The sequence below is a fragment of the Phocoena sinus genome, chromosome 10 (assembly GCF_008692025.1).
Source record: "Phocoena sinus isolate mPhoSin1 chromosome 10, mPhoSin1.pri, whole genome shotgun sequence".
Taxonomy (NCBI): Eukaryota; Metazoa; Chordata; class Mammalia; order Artiodactyla; family Phocoenidae; genus Phocoena; species Phocoena sinus.
The window spans coordinates 78,308,663-78,327,252 of record NC_045772.1 but is presented as its reverse complement, the minus strand read 5'-3'; the positions used below and the strand labels follow the sequence as shown (position 1 = coordinate 78,327,252).

The following is an 18,590-nucleotide window of genomic DNA, read 5'->3' as shown; positions in this document are numbered from 1 at the left end:
TTTCTAAATAAATTTCTCATTATCCACCAAATAACTACAATTCATACTAAATAACTTGGAAAACTGATGGTAAGTCTCCTAAATGTGTCTGACTTGAAGAACGTTAGTTCAACTTTTTATAGTCTCTCACCTCGCACTTACAGTTGAGCATCATGGACATTATAAACATAAAGCAGAGTGAGAAAAGGTTAAAAAATTGTAGAGCACGAACAATGACTCAGCGTAAGTATCTCAAAATGCCCCTTGCTGTTTAAAACACATTAGGACTTAAATTTTCTGCAGATAAAGAACTGTGGTCATTTATTACCACCTGTAATAATAACAGGTGTGAATAACAGGTGTGAAATCCTGAAGGTGCAGTAAAGGCCATTTGAACATTCAGAAAGAAAAGTTGTCAAGCAGAATGATTTATATATAAACACTTTAGTAGAGCTTTAAATTCACATGATTTCGAAAGGGGAAAAGGATCCCTGTTTTTTTTTTTTTTTTTTACGGCACGCGGGCCTCTCACTGTTGTGGCCTCTCCCCTTGCGGAGCACGGGCTCCAGACGCGCAGGCTCAGCGGCCGTGGCTCACGGGCCCAGCCCCTCCGCGGCATGTAGGATCTTCCCGCACCAGGGCACGAACCCGTGTCCCCTGCATCGGCAGGCGGACTCTCAACCACTGCGCCACCAGGAAGCCCAGGATCACTTTTTTGCTTCATTATTTCATTGAGTTCCAATGACACTCACCGCCTCTGTGTGAACAGGATGCACAGCAAAAAGCAATGCCGTAACGAAAGCAAGTCCACGATTCTTGAAGACAGTTTTGTCACAGGTGTACATCAGCACAAGGGTCACTAGGCAGTGTAAAATGACATTTACTGCATGAAAGTAGAATGGGTTCATGCCAGTCAAAAAGATGTTTAGCCTGTAAAAACAAACAAAAACTGAATTAGCTACAAACAGAATATAAGCACAAACAAAGGAAATCCATCATTTTAAAAGATAAGTTATTCAATTAATTATTTTTAAATGATTCCCAATATCCGGTGATTTTGTACATTTGAGTGTAATTTTTTTCCTATCTAAAAATTTTGCTATCTGCAGAAATCACTGCAAATGCAATACAATATTACTTCAGAAAACTGTGGCCTCACTGAGAAGGCAGGCAGACAGGCATGCCACCCCTTTTTCCCTCACTCCCTGGCTGATGCAAACACCCCCCAGTATCATGGCCACCTCTTCCTCAGCAGCTGAGTGTTAGAGGCAAGTCCACAGCGCTGTGGGTCAGAGCTATGGCCACCACAGATTAGAAAGAGAGCAGGAAACTGCGGCTGTGGTCAAGGTTGAGACAAACCGGGTATGACTGTGTTCTCTCACCTACGGTGCCACCAGGAACCAAATTTTCAGATTACGCACAAGGAATCATCGTTAATTACCACTCCACAAGGGATCTTCAGGGCACCTATCCACAATTACCAGCTGTAGCAGAAATTACAAGGATGAGAAAGAACATAGCATTTCAGAATTTGTATTAAATGTTTTCTAACATAAATTCCTATAGATCTCAGAATCTGAATTCTAGGATTACAACAAAGAAACTAAAAAGAGAACCACAAAGAGAAGGGAAATTAATTGTTCAACATCTTAAAAAACAGTTTCCTAAGACAGAAATGCATAACAGAGAGACTTCTGAAGGTAGCCTTTAATTTAAAAACAGGACGGAATGTCCCCAACTGAGTCTGTAGGGTTATAGAACAGATACAATTGTATAGGGAAGGGTTCTCTTGGGTGAGCATACACACCCTAAGTTGTACTGCCTATAGCTGTCTAGACTCCAGCCCAGTTTACCAAAACAGTAATACCACATCTTTATTCTCATGCTCTTGATCTGCTTCTCCTACACAAACACCTCCTGTTTGCCAAAAACAATGAAGAATCTAAAAGTCAACTTTAGCGATGGCATATGCATATCCTAAACACTTGACTTGATTCATACACAGTTTTAACCTACAGAATTTTAAACATCTCAGGCTTTATTTGGACATATGAATCTAAATGTCATAGTCACTTAATCAACTCAATTTTCATTCCCACTGAAGTAATCATGGTCCTAACTAAGCCTAGAAAAATGAATTGCTGTGAGGGATCCAACTCCAGGGCTCCAATGCAAGATTCCAAAGAGCTGTGTTGACAGACCCATGAGTCTGCGCACACCCCCAAGATCCGTAAGATAGGAGCCCAGTGTGAAATACCTCATTCAGAAGGAAAGAGGAAAGGGCAGTGAACTAGGGGACTGGCACATCCAGCTAAAGAAGGGAGAAAGCATCCCTCCCATTCCAGTACAAGAGGACGCCCACAGGCCGATAGAGCTGCCGGAAATCAGAAAGCTCAGGATGGCGGAGCTCTGAGAAGGACAAGACCAAGTCCCTATCCTCGGGGAACGGGGGTGCAGTTCCCTGACAGCCCATCCCCCTGAGGTTGATTTTACACTGTTTCTCACTTCATCAGGCTGAGTTTTCCAGACCAGCTAAGCCATTCATTTAAAATTCATTCACACCCATCTCAATGAGAGAAAACAGGCAATCTCACATGTGGTAGGTGGGTGCCCAAACTGAAAGGTCTCTAGGTTGTCGACATGTATCAAAGGCTTTAAAAATTATACAACTTTTGGCCAAACATTCCACTTCTAGGAATTTTCTGTAAGGAAATAACCAGAAAAGTATTCAAAAAAATATATACATACATATGTGATATTGTGATATAGTAAGAAATATATATTTTGATCTTCATCCCAACTCCTGGTCAGAGGCCCTAAAACCTTTGTAATTTCCGAAGTGATACACGTGCTAGGAACGTCTTTTGTTTTAATATTTGGTCTCTGCCCCCAAGTTCCTGGCACTGGGCTCGTAAATTCCTTGCAATTTCCTAAGTGATAAGAGCAATGGGAGCACCTTTTGTTCTAATCCTTGGTCTTTGGCCCTGGTTCCTGACACAGAGCTCCTAAATCCCTTGGATTCCCTGAGAGATAGGAGTGTCTTTTGTTCTAATGAGGTGACTTTTACTGGGCTCCTGGATGGCTTCTGGATGGGGACTGGTCACGAGAAAGATCACGTGCGATTATAAGCTTGGAACTTTCAGCCCTACCCCCATCCTCAGGGAGGGCATAGGTGAGGGAGGCTGAGTTAATAATCGATCATGCCTATGTGATGAAGCTTCCATAAAATTCCCTGAACTATGGGGTTCAGAGAGCTTCCAGGTTGGTGAACACATCAACATGCCCAGAGAGTGATGCAGCCCAACTCCACAGGGACAGAAGCTTCTGCACTCAGGACCCTCCAGACCTTAGTCTGTGCATCACTTCACCTGGCTGTTTATCTGTACACTTTATCATACCCTTCTTTATGTAATAAACTGGTAAACATAAGTGTTTCTCTGAGTTCTGTGAGCCATTACAGCAAATTATCAAAGCTGAGGAGGGGGTTCTGGGAACCCCCAACTTGTAGCCAGGTCAGACATAAATGGGGGTAACCTGGGGACCCAGTACTTGCGACTGGTGTCTGAAGTGGGGCAATCGTGTAGAACCAAGCCCTTACCTGGGCGGATCTCATGCTAACTCCAGGTAGGGAGTGTCAGGACTGAATCGAATTCTAGGACACCCAGCAGGTGTCGGAGAATTGCTTGGTGTGGGAGCGAACTCCCACAAGAAGTCTTGTGAGTGTGAGTAGAGGAAGAGATGGAAATGGCCCTGTCAATCTAAAAGATGCACCTCACTGTGTTATTACAAAAATGGCAATACAGAGAAGGAAAGACACCTAATAAACCAAAACCCTTATGGATTTGACTATTCCCACACATATTATACTTTAGATCATAACTCTGGATTACAAATAATAGCACTGTTTCTAAAAAGAAAACAAAAGACCTATTATTTTTCTAATTTATTTGTTATTCAACCATTTGGAAAGTAAAAAGCATCACTGAAGACGACCGACCGTATTACTATATTACCACACTTTTATGAGGTACTTAACATACATTCCTTTCCCCTTCCAAAATGATACAAAATAGTAGGCATGAGTCACCTTTGTGTCCATATGTATCATATCTGAAAATGTGCAGATGTTATCCATATAGATTATATCTGGAAATTGGTTAGGACAGAGTGCTTGGTGTTTTAAGTGGATTCAAGTAGATGCCAAAATATTTTTTTTTAATTGCTGAATGGGGAACCACTGCAGTGATGAGGTAGCAGTGTGAAAGCCTCTCACATGGTACCTGACACTAGTGAACCTAAGCTTTGAGAAATCACCAAAAATCTAGAATTAGGAAAGTTTTCTAAATGTCTAAAAGATGGAGAAAGAGCTCTCCAAATTATAGACAAGTGAGCTTAAGATGAAATGATGACAAAATTTTAGAACTTATTCTATTTGTGAGCACTGGAAAAAGAATCTGATTCTGGGAGCCAACAGGGGTTCACAAAAAGGGAGTTAACTGACTAATCTCACATGTTAATTGAGGGGATGTGATAGATGCATCACATCTTTATTTTAACAAAGACATTTATCAGAATCTCTCAGGATCTCCTTGCATACAAGATAGAATAAGACAGGTTTGAGCACACACAAAGAGTGGTGAATAATAAATCAATGTCTCCTCGGATGGAGACCTCCAGGGTACGTCACAGGGTTCTGATAATATCTCTGAGCTGTCCGATATTTTTACCAAAATCTTAAATGAATCTATAGTGTATGCTAACCAAGCCTGCAGAAGGCCTGTAGCTGGGAAGGAGAGTTAGTTACTGTACTGGGAGACTGAGTTTCACAAAGAATTTAAACGCTTGAAGTTGTTACTTAATTCTAACAGGATTCGACAGAATATGGGTAACAGTAAAGACCCACATTTGGACATAAAAGAGAACAAGATATTCGCAATCCAGATTAAAACTCTACACATAGTATGTCCAAGGGCTGTTAGTCTATCCTAAGCTCCGAGTTACTGTGTCCTGGTTACCGAAACAGACCAAACTATCAACAGACAGTCAGGGAACCGCCTAAGTCAATATTTTTCATTTCAATTCACTCCAACAGATATTTATTGAGCAACTGCTAGATGCCAGGTATAACGTGGAGCCCACAGATACAAAGAGAAGACACATCATTGGCTACTGAAGAGTTAACAGCATAGCAGGTGAGAGAGAGGAGAAACAGAGAAAGATGATTAAAAGTGAGAGAATTCTAGCAGTAGGAGAACCTACCAGGTACAGAGATAAGGAAGAGGGAGGCGTTCTCTGTGCAAGTGGGAAAGGGAACGTGGGTGGTATCCAATGTGGGGCAGCAGCCCCTCAGGGTGCTATTTCAACACCAGAGCACCTTCACAGGACAGCTCCAGGATGTTGGGGGAAGGGTCTCTAAGTGATGTCTCAGGGAGACAGGTTTGAGGAAATGGGGGACACTCAGCCTGGAGAAAGATGGCAGACAGAAATGATACCAAGTTCTCCAGGGGAAAGGCTCTCTGACATATTCATGGCTACATCCCCAGTGTCTAGCACAGTGCCTGGTGCATGCTCGTCACACAATAAAACAGGTGATTTCATATAAAAACTTCCAGCTTCTCTTCAAATATTAGAAGACCTGGCAACTCTGGGCCTCCATGGCTGCATGGACATACCTGGGTGCCCATTTAGGTGGTTCAAGTACTCACAGTTTGCCACGGGGCCTGCTAACTAACTACTGAGAGGCAGACTTCAGCTCAAAGAAAGATGTAAGATCTAAAACTAGAATCGGTGTTTGGGATAACCAGAAATGTCCACACAGAGATGCGATAACAGCCTACCTTAAACACCACCTAGAGAGGACAGTCTCTCAGGTTCCACGTCACCCTGAACGTACTTCCATCATAGAATTTAATCAGTTTTTTAAAACTCTTTTACTACACTCCTCAAATGTTATGAGCATTTTCATACATTTTTAGAAATTAGTTTTTTGTCACTGTATCCACCTCACTTAGCACACAGTAGATTCTAAGTGAAGGTTTACTGGACGAACAAATAAACTTACAAGAAGTTGGAAGTTGGAAAAGATCATCTTTCTCTTTCTATTCAAAGAATCCCTAACTTTATTTGATTTACCCTTCCTTTCTCATATAAAGGTAGGCCAAGCAATAGCAAGTAAAACAATGTTTTTTTCTAAAATAATCTTAATAGTCATGCCTACTGGCTGAAAGCCTTCCAGATTTTGGCAAACAGAACGTAAAGAGCCCCGTCTCTGTCTGAAATACTCGGCCTCTTCGTAAAAGTGCCCAGAAATGGGGGGGGGGGGTGTGGCATACCGAGCTCACAGCAATCAGAAGGCACCTGTTCCCAGGAAAGGTCACAGGGTCACACAGTTTGGCATCAAGCAGCCACAGGAGGAGGGGTAGGAGAGGAGGAGAAAGTCATTGGTTGTCCCTCATCCAGCAACGCACACCTCACAGCCGAGAGCTCTAGGTAAAGCCCATTACTCTCTTTTAGTTTTCTTCTTTGAAAAATACCTCTGGTTTAGGAAAAAAATAAAAACAGCCTGTATCTCTGCAAGAGACTTCTACTAGGGTCCCTCCTCAAGGGGACCCCAACTCTATTTCAGTCAAACATCCATACGTCAATGAACTGGCAGGGGTCTGGAAACTGCGTGAGAGGTCGTGATGTTCCATCGCCGTGACTCGTGTCTAGTTCTGGGCCCTGAACCTGCAATTTTGCTGGTCTATAGATCAAGTAACATTTAAGAGGGCCGCCTGACTACTTCATGCCACCACCAACGATCCCTGTGGGTCAAAACATTCTGACTATCACCGCATCCCCATGCCTACCATAGCAAATGCTCTCACCTGGTCTTTGGCAGCTAAGCTCTGTCACTTGGCCTCTGGAACTCCAGGATCCCACCACCCCCAGTGGAGTCGGAAAACCCACCTCAACGGCAGCATCTCCCACATCACACTCGGCCTACAGAAAAGAGCCAACACAGAGCTTCCCAACCTTGCAGGCACTCCCTCACTAATGTATTTCTCAATGTCTCAATGAAGGGAGAAGCACCTGGCCCTCTCAGGGAATGCAGTAGAGGGTGGGAGGGAGTGAGATGTGTGCAGACGATGTGATAAATGCACCCCAACATTCCTATCTCATTGAGCTTCTGGAGTCCTTTCTCTGCCATGCCAGGGAGATTTTGTCATCTCAACCTCATTAAGCATAGACTTCCACTGAGTCCCAGTGCTTCCCTGGATCTCAATCACCAGTGTGCTAATTGCAACTGCTGATTCCCTAATCCCATCCCAAGATATTTTAAGCCAGTAGATCTGAGATGGGGCCCAGAGGTCTGCCCTAAGCAACCCAGTGATTCAAGACAGGTGATACTCAGAACAACAATACCCAGGTCTCAAAGCTTAAGGTAAGGCTGCATATGGTTGCCATGCTTGCCAGAAAATATCCAGTTTTCTCAGCAACAACACAACATACATTCTTTTCCAGTAAAACTATAAACCTGGGAAAAGAAAAAATTAAATGTACCCCTCATCTTCTGTTTTTGGTGTCTCAAATGATGGGTTCTCCAACACCTTCCGGGTGACTTTCCACAGCCCGGTTCTAGTTCTCCCGTCTTCCTATATCCCCGTTCATTTTTCTTCTTCTTACCTCCTGCCTTCATTACAGCTCTCATACTTCTAAATGCTTTCCATAGTCTTAGATCATTCAGCCAATAAACAACGACATCTGGTTCTTCTCGTTTTTCCTCTAAGGAGAATCCCTTAGGCCCTTAACCATTTTAGTTGCTCTTCTTTTGCATTCCCTCCAGTACCAGGAATAAATCAGCAAATCGTCATCACTTCACGTATATAAAGAACCAAAGGATGCGGTTCCAAGGCACCAATGTAAACAAAAGTGCAGCAGGGAGATGGTGCCCTGAGGCCAAGGCAAAACTCATCCTCACCTGGCTCTGAGGAAGCTGTAGGGAGGGGTCAGGCAAAAGGGAGCCGGTCAGAAGGAGGCCATTACAGTCTCTATTGTCACATAGTACTCAGAGTAGCGACTGGATCAAAGAAAGGGTGAGGAAACTGAGGGCAGGAAGATCAGTGACCACAGAAGAAAGCAAGTCCCAGAAGAAAAATCTTCCGGAAGTGAGTCAGTAAATAACAAAAATGAACAGATCAACACCAAATATAATATAGTTAGTTATACCTATAACTGAGCTGTCAATTTTTAGCAAATGTTTTTTTTCTTTCAAAGGTATATATGTTTGGGGCTTCCCTGGTGGCGCAGTGGTTGAGAGTCCGCCTGCTGATGCAGGGGACATGGGTTCATGCCCCAGTCCGGGAAGATCCCACATGCCGCGGAGCGGCTGGGCCCGTGAGCCATGGCCGCTGAGCCTGCGCGTCCAGAGCCTGTGCTCCGCAACGGGAGAGGCCACGATAGTGAGAGGCCCGCATACCGCAAAAAAAAAAAAAAAAAAAAAAAAAAAAACCCTCATGATACAGAAATATATTCCTCTCATTTTCTGTCCCTCCTACACCACCAGACAGACTGTAGCTAAAGGCTATCTTACGTCTAAAGCATATCCTAACAGGCAAGGATGCTAACCTCCTCGTCTTGGGGTTTCTAAGATAAACTTAGTTTGGCATGAAATTTTCAGAGGACTTTTTTTTTCATTTTTCTCTATAAAATCTTTATTGCCTCCAATCACATTTTTTCTTAACTACATCCATCACTGAACATCCTAGACAATCTAGTCAAACATCCTAAACAGTCTTCACTTGTCTCCTATCACAGACTTAGAAAACAAAATTATGTCTTGTAGCAATAGACTATCTCAAAATGAATTCCCATAGAGGTCAAATCAAACCATTTCTTTTAGGTTTTGGGCACAGCGGTTAGAGCTGATTTTCATGGTTGGCATATCATTTGTGACTAGAAGATGCAAACTGACGCAAAAAAACTCTCAAGATCTAAACATTAAAATGTTGCAAATCCTTACAGCTGCACATATTAAGATATTCTATTTTTTAACTCTGACATTTTAAACCAGCCACTTTCACTCATCTGGTTTATATTACCATCAGAGCCTTCAATAAAATAAAACTTTATAGCAAACTAGTAGAATACTATGATTCAACGGCCTAAACATGGAAAGAGAATTGAGGTCATTTAATTTGCCTTCGCTTCCCCATCATTAACATGGAAAAACCGCTGGTCCTTTCTTGTTGAAGGAAGCTTCTCCTTGCTTCTTGATATGGAATGGCACCGCTAACAATCCAGCAGGAGCTTCTCCTCAAGAGAAAGGGGGGTAGAAAGGAAATAAAATTTTAAAAGCTAAGCACCTTTTATATCAATCAGGACCATTTTTCAAGGTGGGCGTTACGGGCATTAGGAGGTTTGGTTCTGTGTCAATTCAGTGTCTACAAAGTGACTTAATGTGCTTCACCTGATTCCACAGTGAAAAACACGTCATGGCCAGTGAAGGATAAAGAAGAAAAATAAAAAAGGTTACTGCTGCAGATTAAGTTTTCACAGATGTTTTGATTCTGCTCTACAACAGTCCAAAAATAGTCCTGTGTGCCCTTGGAAGTGAGATTATGAAAAGACTGAACAGAAGATTTGACTAGAGACAGAAATTCATTAGAATTCTAAATTCACTTCAAGCAACACAAAGAAATTATTATTTGTATCAGTTAAAGTTTGACCAGAGAAGCAGATCAGGAATGATACAGCAGCAGGAATTTGCTGCAGAGTTTTGACCTTCCACAATCATGCAGGCATTCGAGAAGGAAGGATGGACTTGAAGTAGGGGAAAGGAAGGAGGGACTGGAACCCACAAAGATTAACTAGAATACACTTCTGTTTCTTGCAGCCTCCTAGGCTCCAACTTTAACGATGGGAGTGGCTTGCAAACAGGCCAGCAGTCTCCACAGTGCTGCACACATACCTGCACTATGATTCCAAGTAGCTAAAGGAGATCTGGAGAATTCCGGAGGAGCTGCAGAATTAGCTGCTGTTGCACACCAGAGCAGGTTACTCAGCAAGCCTGGGGCAACCAGCGTGAGCTGCGCCACACCAAACCTACACACACCTTCTGAGTGGGTACATGGCTGAAACAGAACAGGACCCTATGTGGCCTTCCCAGGACAGACCCCACCCGGTCCCGACCCCATGTCCTCCGCCCGCCTTTTGTCTGTAGAAAATCTTCAGTCAAAGAAAAAATTTAATCAGAGAAGTGAGAAAATGCAGAAGCAAAGGAAAGCATTCAAACAAGACTAGATAGTTTAGTCATTAAGCAAAGTCAAGGACTTTTAGTTCCTCCTCAAGGGCTATAGATAATATCCTGAGCCATATCTTTTGAGCTGTTTTGTAAATACTGAAACCCCCATCAGGTGGAAGAAGTTAACTACCTGATGACCAGACTGTAGCCATCACATAAACTGCCACAATTACAAGAACTGGCCTCAAAGAGACGGGCACAAACCAACCCTGGAACTGACCCTGTGTTGAAAACAATCAAGATGATGCTGATCAGACCACCACCGCATGACCAAGTTCAAGATGACTGTCAGAGCTGATTGTGCTGTTCCTGTACACGGCCCCCTCCCTCCGCCTATACATCCCTGAAACACCCCTTTAAAAGCTCCTGTCCGCTGACTGTCAGTGGGGAGTTGGACTTTGGACATGGGTCCACCTTCTCCCCCAGTTGTCGCCTCCGAAATAAGCAAACTTTCTTTTCCACCAACCTTTCCTCTCAAGTACTGGCTTTCCAGCGGTGAGCAGTGGGACTGCACTTTCGGGAACACGGCCACTTTGAGACAGGCTGGAACCTGAGACCCTTTGCTGCAGTGCTGCAATGCTTGCACCTGGAGAAACTTCTCCTTGAGCAACAAGATACAAAGAAACTATATGGGACTAAAAATAACTGCTTGCATGCCCAGCTGGGGCAAATTCTGGATAAAACATTCAAAGAGACCAAAAACCCAACTGCCACTTTTGAAGGGCCCTGAGCACAAACAGGATGCTGCGCACGCCCCCTGCACCCAACACCACCTAATGGGTGGGCAAACCACCTAAGTCACCCGTCTGGCCTGACCCCTGGACACACTCCTACCCTCACCCCAAGTAAGGAACAAGCTGGCCCCCCTCAGGAAGCGAGAACAGGCAAAGGAACCTGTTGCTTGTTCTCACTGCCCTCTGCTGCAGCAGGGGCCCCAATAAAGCCTTGCCTGAATTTGTCTGGTCTCAGTTCAATTTCTATTGATTAAGGAGGGCAAGAATCCTCCACGGTAACCACTTCACTTTCACTTTCCAAACCTCGAAGAAATTTCTCCTGTCCAGCCCTTGCCCTGTACAACACAGGAAAGGAATTTCTAAGTCGCAGTTCCAGTTAGCTAAATTGATATGATACAAATCACTGCACCTTCATAAGCTGCCTTCATTTTCCATTGTGCCCTGCCCTCCAAACCGGTAAAAGGAGACATTCTAATAATCCATTTCCTCACTTCAACTGCTGCCCATTTCTTATGTGAGAAAAACTGTGAATAGTCTCTTTCTACACAAGTACCTTTATAATAACAAGCATTACAGGGACTTCCCCGGTGGTCCAGTGGCTAAGACTCCACTGCAGGGGGCAAAGGTTTGATCCCTGGTCAGGGAACTAAGATCCCCAGTACGGATCTTTGGTGCAGCCAAAAAATTAAAATGAAGAAGAAAAAAGCATTACACATCTTTATAAATAAATAAATAAAATTTTTATTGTTTATTCTTAAGAGAATTTCTAGCCGTTAGTATGTGTGACGTTCATTCACTAAATCAAAGATAATACTTTTAATTAAAAAAATCAGTTTGAGTTTTGCACAGGGAAAAACCCTGTTAAGCTCAAAAGACTACCTATAGAGTAGAAGGAAATAGTTACCAACCACATATCTGACAAAGGATTTATATCTAATATGTATAAAGAAACCGCAAAACTCGACATTTAGAAAAAGATCCATTTAGAAAATCAACAAAAAATATGAAGAGAAAGTTTAACAAAGAGGACATACAGAAGGCAAATAGACACATGAAAAAAAATTTAACACCATCAGCCATTAGGGAAATGCTAATTAAAGCCACAACTTCACACCTACCAGAATGGCTACAATAAAAAACAGTGACAATATCAAATCTGGTGAGGAAGCAGAGAAACATACACTGCTGATAGGATGGATGGAAAACAGTTTATCAGTTTCTTAAAAAACTAAACATGCAACTACCATATGACCCAGCAATTGTACTCCTGAACATGTATCCCAGAGAAACAACTACTTGTTCACATAAAAACCTGTAAATGAATGTTTGTAGTGGCACTATTTGTAATAGCTAAAACCTGGAAACAACCCAGAAGTCCTTTAACAGATGAATAACTAAACACACTGTGATACATGCATTCAATGGAATATTACTGAGCAATAAAACGGAATGAACTATTGATACATGCAACAATCTGAATAAACTCCAGAGAATTATTCCAAGAGCAAAAAAGTCTCAAAGTTTACACCCTGTATGGTTCTAAATGGAACATTCTTGAAATGACAAAATTACATAGAGATGGAGTACATATTAGTAGCTGTTATCAATTAGGTGTCTATAGCTATGATAGGAAAACATGAAGGCTCTTTGTGATAGAACCGTTTTATATCTTGACTGTGATGGTAGTCTCACATGATAAAACTGCATAGACTAAATATACATTCAACAAAAAGAAAAAGAATATATGTAAAACTGATGAAACCTGAATAAAAACTGTGGATTGTATCTATGTCAACCCCCTGGTTGTGACTGTGTACTATAGCTATGCAAGATGTTACCACCAGGGAAAATGGATAAAGGATATGAGGGATTTCTATATTATTACTTACAATTGCATGGGAAAGTACAATTATCTCAAAATTCAACGTGTTTTTTAAAAAATGGGTTTGCAAAGCCAGATAAAGACACTACAAGAAAAGAAAAGTATAGGCCAATTTCCCTGATGAACCCAGATGCAAAAATCCACAACAAAATACTAGCAAACCAAATTCAACGACACATTAAAAAAAAAATCATACACCATGGACAAGCGGGTTTTATCACTGGGGTGCCAAGATGGCTCAACACACGCAAGTCAGTTAATGTGATACACTACGTTAACAAAGTAAACAATAAAGATCACATGATCATCGTAAATAGATGCAGAAAAAAACATCTGATGAAATTCAACACAATTTAATGGTAAAAAACTCTCAACAAACTAGGTTTATAGGGAATTTACCTCAACATAAAAAAGAACATTTATGAATAGGCCACAGCTAACATCATACTCAACAGTGAAAAACTGAAAACTTTCCTCCTAAGATCAGGAACAAGGCATGAATGCCCACGCTTGTCATTTCTATTCAGCGTAGAACTGGAAGTCCTAGGTAGAGCAATTAGGCAAGGAAAATAAATAAAAGATATCTAAATCTGAAAGGAAGAAGTAGAAGTATCACTGTTTACAGATGACATGATCTTATATGTAGAAACCCTAAAGATGCCACCAAAAATCTATCAGAACTAATACACAAATTCAGTAAAGTTGCAGAATACAAAAATCAGCGTACAAACATCAGCCGTATTTCTATACACTAAGAATGAACTATCCAAAATTAAGAAAACAATCTCATTTACTATAGCATCAAAAAGAATCAAATACTTAGGAATAAACTTAACCAAAGAGATGAAAAACGTATACACTTACAACTACAAATCACTGATGAGAGAAATTAAAGACACAAATAAATGGAAAGACATCCGATGTTCATGAATGGGAAGACTTAATATTGTTAAAATGTCCATATCACCCAAAGCCATCTACAGATTCAATGTAACCCCTATCAAAATCCCAAGGCATTTTTTACAGAAAAAGAAAAAAATCATAAATTTCATACTGACCACAAAAGGACCTGAATAGATCAAGAAGAACAAAGCTAAAGGTACCACACTTCCTGACTACAAAATATATTCCAGTGTTACAGTAATTAGTACAATACTGGCATAAAAACAGACATATAGACCAATGGAAAAGAATAGAGAAATTAACCCACATGCATGTGGTCAAATGATCTTTAACAAGGGTTCCAAGAATACACAATGGGGAAAGTACAGTCTCTTCAATACATGGTATTGGGAAAACTGGTTATCCACATGCAAAAGAATGAAACTAGACCCTTATCTTACAACGTACACAAAAATCAACCCAAAAATGTATCAAAAATTTATATGTAAGACCTGAAACTGTAAAACTCCTCGAAGAAAAATACAGGGGAAAAACTTCATGATGTTAGGTTTGGCAGTGGTCTCTTAGATGTGATAACAAAAGTACAAACAATAAAAGCAAAATTAGACAAGTGGGATTACATCAAACCATAAAGCCTTTGCACAGCAAAGGAAACAAATCAACAGAGTGAAAAGGCAACCTACAGAAGAGGAGAAAATATGTGCAAACCAAATATCTGATATGTTGTTAATATCTAAAATACATAAGGAATTCCTACAACTTAAAGCAGAAGAAATTAAATAACCTGATTTTAAAATGGGCAAAGAACTTGAATAGACATTTTTCCAAAGAAGACATACAAATGGCCAATAGGTACTTGGAAAGATGCTTACATCACTAATCATCAAAATCTAATCATGCAAATCATGCACTAATCATGCAAATCAAAACCACAATGAGTTATCACCTCACTCCTGTTAGGTTGGCTTTTATGAAAAAAAAAGGTAAGCATTGGCAAGGATGTGAAGAATTTGGAACACTTGTACACTACTGGCTAGAAAGTAAAATGGTGCAGCCACCATGGAAAACAGGATAGAGTTTTCTCAAAAAGTTAAAAATACAATTACCATATGATTCAGCAATCCTACTTCTGGGTATATATCCAAAAGAATTGAAATCGGGATCTTGAAGAGATATATGCACTCCCGTGTTCACTGCATTATTCACAATAACCAAGATATAAAAACAACCTAAGTGTCTATCATTAGATGAATGGATAAAGAAAAGTGATATATATACACGATGTAATATTATTCAGCCTTAAAAAGGAGGAAATCGTGCAATGTGCAAAAACATGGAAGAACTTGGAGAGCATTATGCTACGTGAAATAAGCCAGTCGCAGAAGTCCACTTATGTGAGGTACCTAAAGTAGTCAAACTCATAGAAATAGATAGTAAAATGGTGGTTGCCAAGGGCAGGATGAGAGGAGAGGGGCACCAAGAGTTACTGTTCAACAGGTATATAGTTTCAATTATACTAGAGGAATAAGTGCTACAGAGCGGCTGTACAACATTATAGCTGACAATACTGTATAGTGCACTTAAAAATTTAAGATGGTAGATCTCGTTAGGTGTTCTTACAACAAAATTAATCATTAATTAATTGAATGGTTTTCAATTCTCAAAATTTCTGCTCAAACAAGCTTAAGATACAGTTAAGATAGTTTGAATATATTTCAAAGGCCACTTTGTGTTTTCACTGATTACCTAAACTAAAAATCATTAAAGTCATGATCTATGTAGATAGAGTTCCTAGGCCAATGCTTGGTTCACACTGAATAGTTAATAAATGTGATTTTCTGTCCTTCCTTACAACAATCTTCAGAGTTGTGTGGGCCTAACATCGTTAACGTCGTCCCTTATACATGCCCAGCCTCACGCTATTGCGCTGGAAGATGCAGTTTCACCTCAGCTGACTGTGATGAGAAAGCCTCCACATCTTATTCAAATCAATGCCTGTGAGTACAGAAAGGTTAGTTAAATTTCTCTTTCTGAAGAGGCACTATTACTTTCCAGTTAGTGCACCCTAGACTTGTAATTCAATCTTCTCAAAAAAAAAGGTATATCTTACACAGCCACTAAGACACACTCTACAAAGAGCAATGCATCTTAGCAACCAGCCTGCTTTTTATAACCAGTGAGCATCATAAATGAAGAGGTGCCCCCTGCCCCCTCAATTCTCCTTCTCCTTTGCCCCTGTTCTGCACGACGCCTGCTTTCCTCTTCATCAACGGCCTTGCCTCACTGTCTACTCTTTTCCTCCCCTTCTCTCTCTTCTGTCCCTGCCACCTCCTGCACGAATTAAAAAAAGTTTTTTTTTTAGAAAGTCAAGAAGTGAAGACACTCTTCCCCACCCTCCAAGTGGGCACAGGCATTTGACCCTGATCTTTGTACATGGAAAAAGCTCAGAGGAGGGACCTAGATGGTCTCCGTGGCTGTTATAGGCCCAGCACACCTCATGCTGTGAGCTACCACACCTTAAACTAATCAACAAACCTCTCTGTAATAAATGAAAAAGCAGGTCAATTTAGAAGTTACACACATATCGTGCCATCTAAGAATGTGCCATTTTAAGAAACATTTAGGGAAAAAAAGGACTGAGCAACTTAGTAGCTGAGATTATCTTTCAGCTGAAAAACAAAACCGCTTTCCAAAAGGATAAATGTTTATAAAATACTCTCTTCAGAGTCAAATGTGCTATTTCCTCACCCGCCTTAAAACATTCAACTTTCAGTTGAAGAATTAAGTACAATCGCTCTGGTTTCCTTTTCTAAGTCATCAGCCACCTGTCAAGAGACGTCGGCCTCCCGGCCTGGGCAGGCTTTTCAAGCTGTTTACCCTGTCTCGAATGACCAGTACCACAAAGACGGGTTCATATTACACCCGTTGGAAAATGCTTAAAACGCTGATGTTACTGAACCAATATTATTTCAACAGTTCTGTCCGGCACATTATAAGCTTAAATGCTGAGCCAAATTATAAGGAGCTGAGTCAAGCTCATGACGCGCGAGCCAGCACTCCCCTGGCATCAGCCTTTCTCCCCTTCCACCTGAAGCTAGCCGTCTTTTAAATTCAAGAAAATACTCCACCCCGCAACACCCTGGCGTTCTCCCGATTCCCTTTGCACCTTATTCACACTTGAAATGCTGAATCATGACTCCGAGATTGTAAAAGAAACACTACTTCAACTGAGACGCCAGGACCCCCAGAGGATCCCACGCTTTCCTGCCTTCCTTTGCTTTGCACCTTTTAAAGTCTAAATCTGGAGCCCTTCCCGAAGATCGGCGAGGCTCCAGGAGCAGCCAAGTCTGCAGGTCGGGAGAGCGCCTCTGCCCGCTGTGCTGCTCCTCCCCAAACCCACGCAAGCCCTGGCAGCTCACGACTCCCAAGGAGCCGACACACTCCCCGTCTGCACAGCTCACCAGCAGCCGCCGAGAAACCCCCAACTTCGAAGCTTCACCACCACAGCCACCCGCCCGGAGCTCGTCGGGCCCGCGCTGGTCTCATTTAGCCACCGTACCACGGGGGTGAGCTGTGCGGAGGCGGGTGGGCTCCACCAGACCCCTCCCAGCCCTGGCCCCAGAGACCTGCCCGCCCAGAGCGCAGACTCTCGAGAAACTCAATTCCAAGTCCCGGCCCGCGCCTCCTGAACCGCCCCGGGAGCCCCAAGCAGCCGGGCGGAGGACCACTGAGCAGAGGGGCGTGGGCAGCCTGGAGAGGAGGGAGGCGTGGAGGGGAAGGGGCGGCGAGAAAAGAAACGGCCCCCAAGCCAGTCCCGCAACTTCTCCCAGCCCGGGTTGGGGCTAAGGAGAAACGGCGGCGGCCGCAAGGGGTGAGGGACTCACTTGAAGGTGAGGACGCAGAGCGGCCGGTAGGACTTGTGGCTGGTGTTCTCGGCCATGCCCTTGCCCCAGAAGTCGTTGGAGAAGATGCCCCAGCGCAGCGGGGCGCCGGGCCGCACGTCGGGGTTGTTGACGATCGCCCACACGTCGTCGTGCACGAACTCGCCCTGCAGGGAGCGGCCGTAGCACAGGCAGCTCGCCCCGACCAGCAGCGCCGCGGCCCCAGGCGCCGAAAGTCCGCAGCCCCGCCGCCTGGAGGGCGCGCGGTCCCCGCCGCCGCCTCGGGCAGAGCTTGTCACTACCATCGCGCCGCCGCCGCTGCCCTGGCCTCTCCCGGGCGTCTGGCATCGTCCCCAGCCGGGGACCGGGCGGCGCGCGGCGGCTGCCCGGAGGTGGGCTCGGGCATAGTTGGCGGCAGCTGGACCTGCCGGTAGCGCCCCACGCTCCGCCGCAGCCTGCGCCGCCGAGTTGGCCCAGCTGCAAATAAACAGCAGTCCCCCCGCCTCCCCTGGCCATCGCCACCTCCTCCGCCCCACTGCGCATGCCCCGCTCTCAATCGCCTCCACCCCCCAATCCCGGGACCGGCGCCGCTTTCGCCCCCATGTCCCGCACCCTCCCCTCGCGCCCCGGCTGGTCGCGCGCTCAGCCCGCGGGCGCAGCGGCGCCGGGCGGCGAGAGTCAGCGCTCAGGTGGAGCGGGGTCAACGCGCGGGGCTACCCGGAGCGGCGGGGAAGGGGCATCCGAGATGCTCTCCGCCTCCCAACATGTACCCCAGCAGGGTCCGGGGAGGGCCTCCTGTTGGGCACCTCCAGGCCCCGGGCCAGGACGGACTTAGCAGGTGCTCAGCCTGAACCCCCCGCCCGCCGTCAGGGAGGGAGCAGTGGCTGCCGCCGCCCGGGACGTCCCCGGCTTTTCAGCACCCCGGACAA

The 18,590-nt window shown here is 43.7% G+C and overlaps 1 protein-coding gene across 4 annotated transcripts in view; it reads right to left on the bottom strand.

Moving 5' to 3' along the window:
* Positions 1-18,385, bottom strand: part of TMTC1 (transmembrane O-mannosyltransferase targeting cadherins 1) — a 264,581-nt gene extending 246,196 nt beyond the window's left edge. For all 4 annotated transcript variants that reach the window (XM_032646464.1, XM_032646467.1, XM_032646465.1 and 1 more), the window contains exons 1-2: positions 17,665-18,385; positions 732-909 (exon numbers count right to left, since the gene is read on the bottom strand). In XM_032646464.1, coding sequence (XP_032502355.1) covers positions 732-909; positions 17,665-17,966 — 480 coding nt within the window. In that variant the 5' untranslated portion in view covers positions 17,967-18,385. The remainder of the gene's footprint in view (positions 1-731; positions 910-17,664) is intronic.
* Positions 18,386-18,590: the final 205 nt, after the last annotated feature.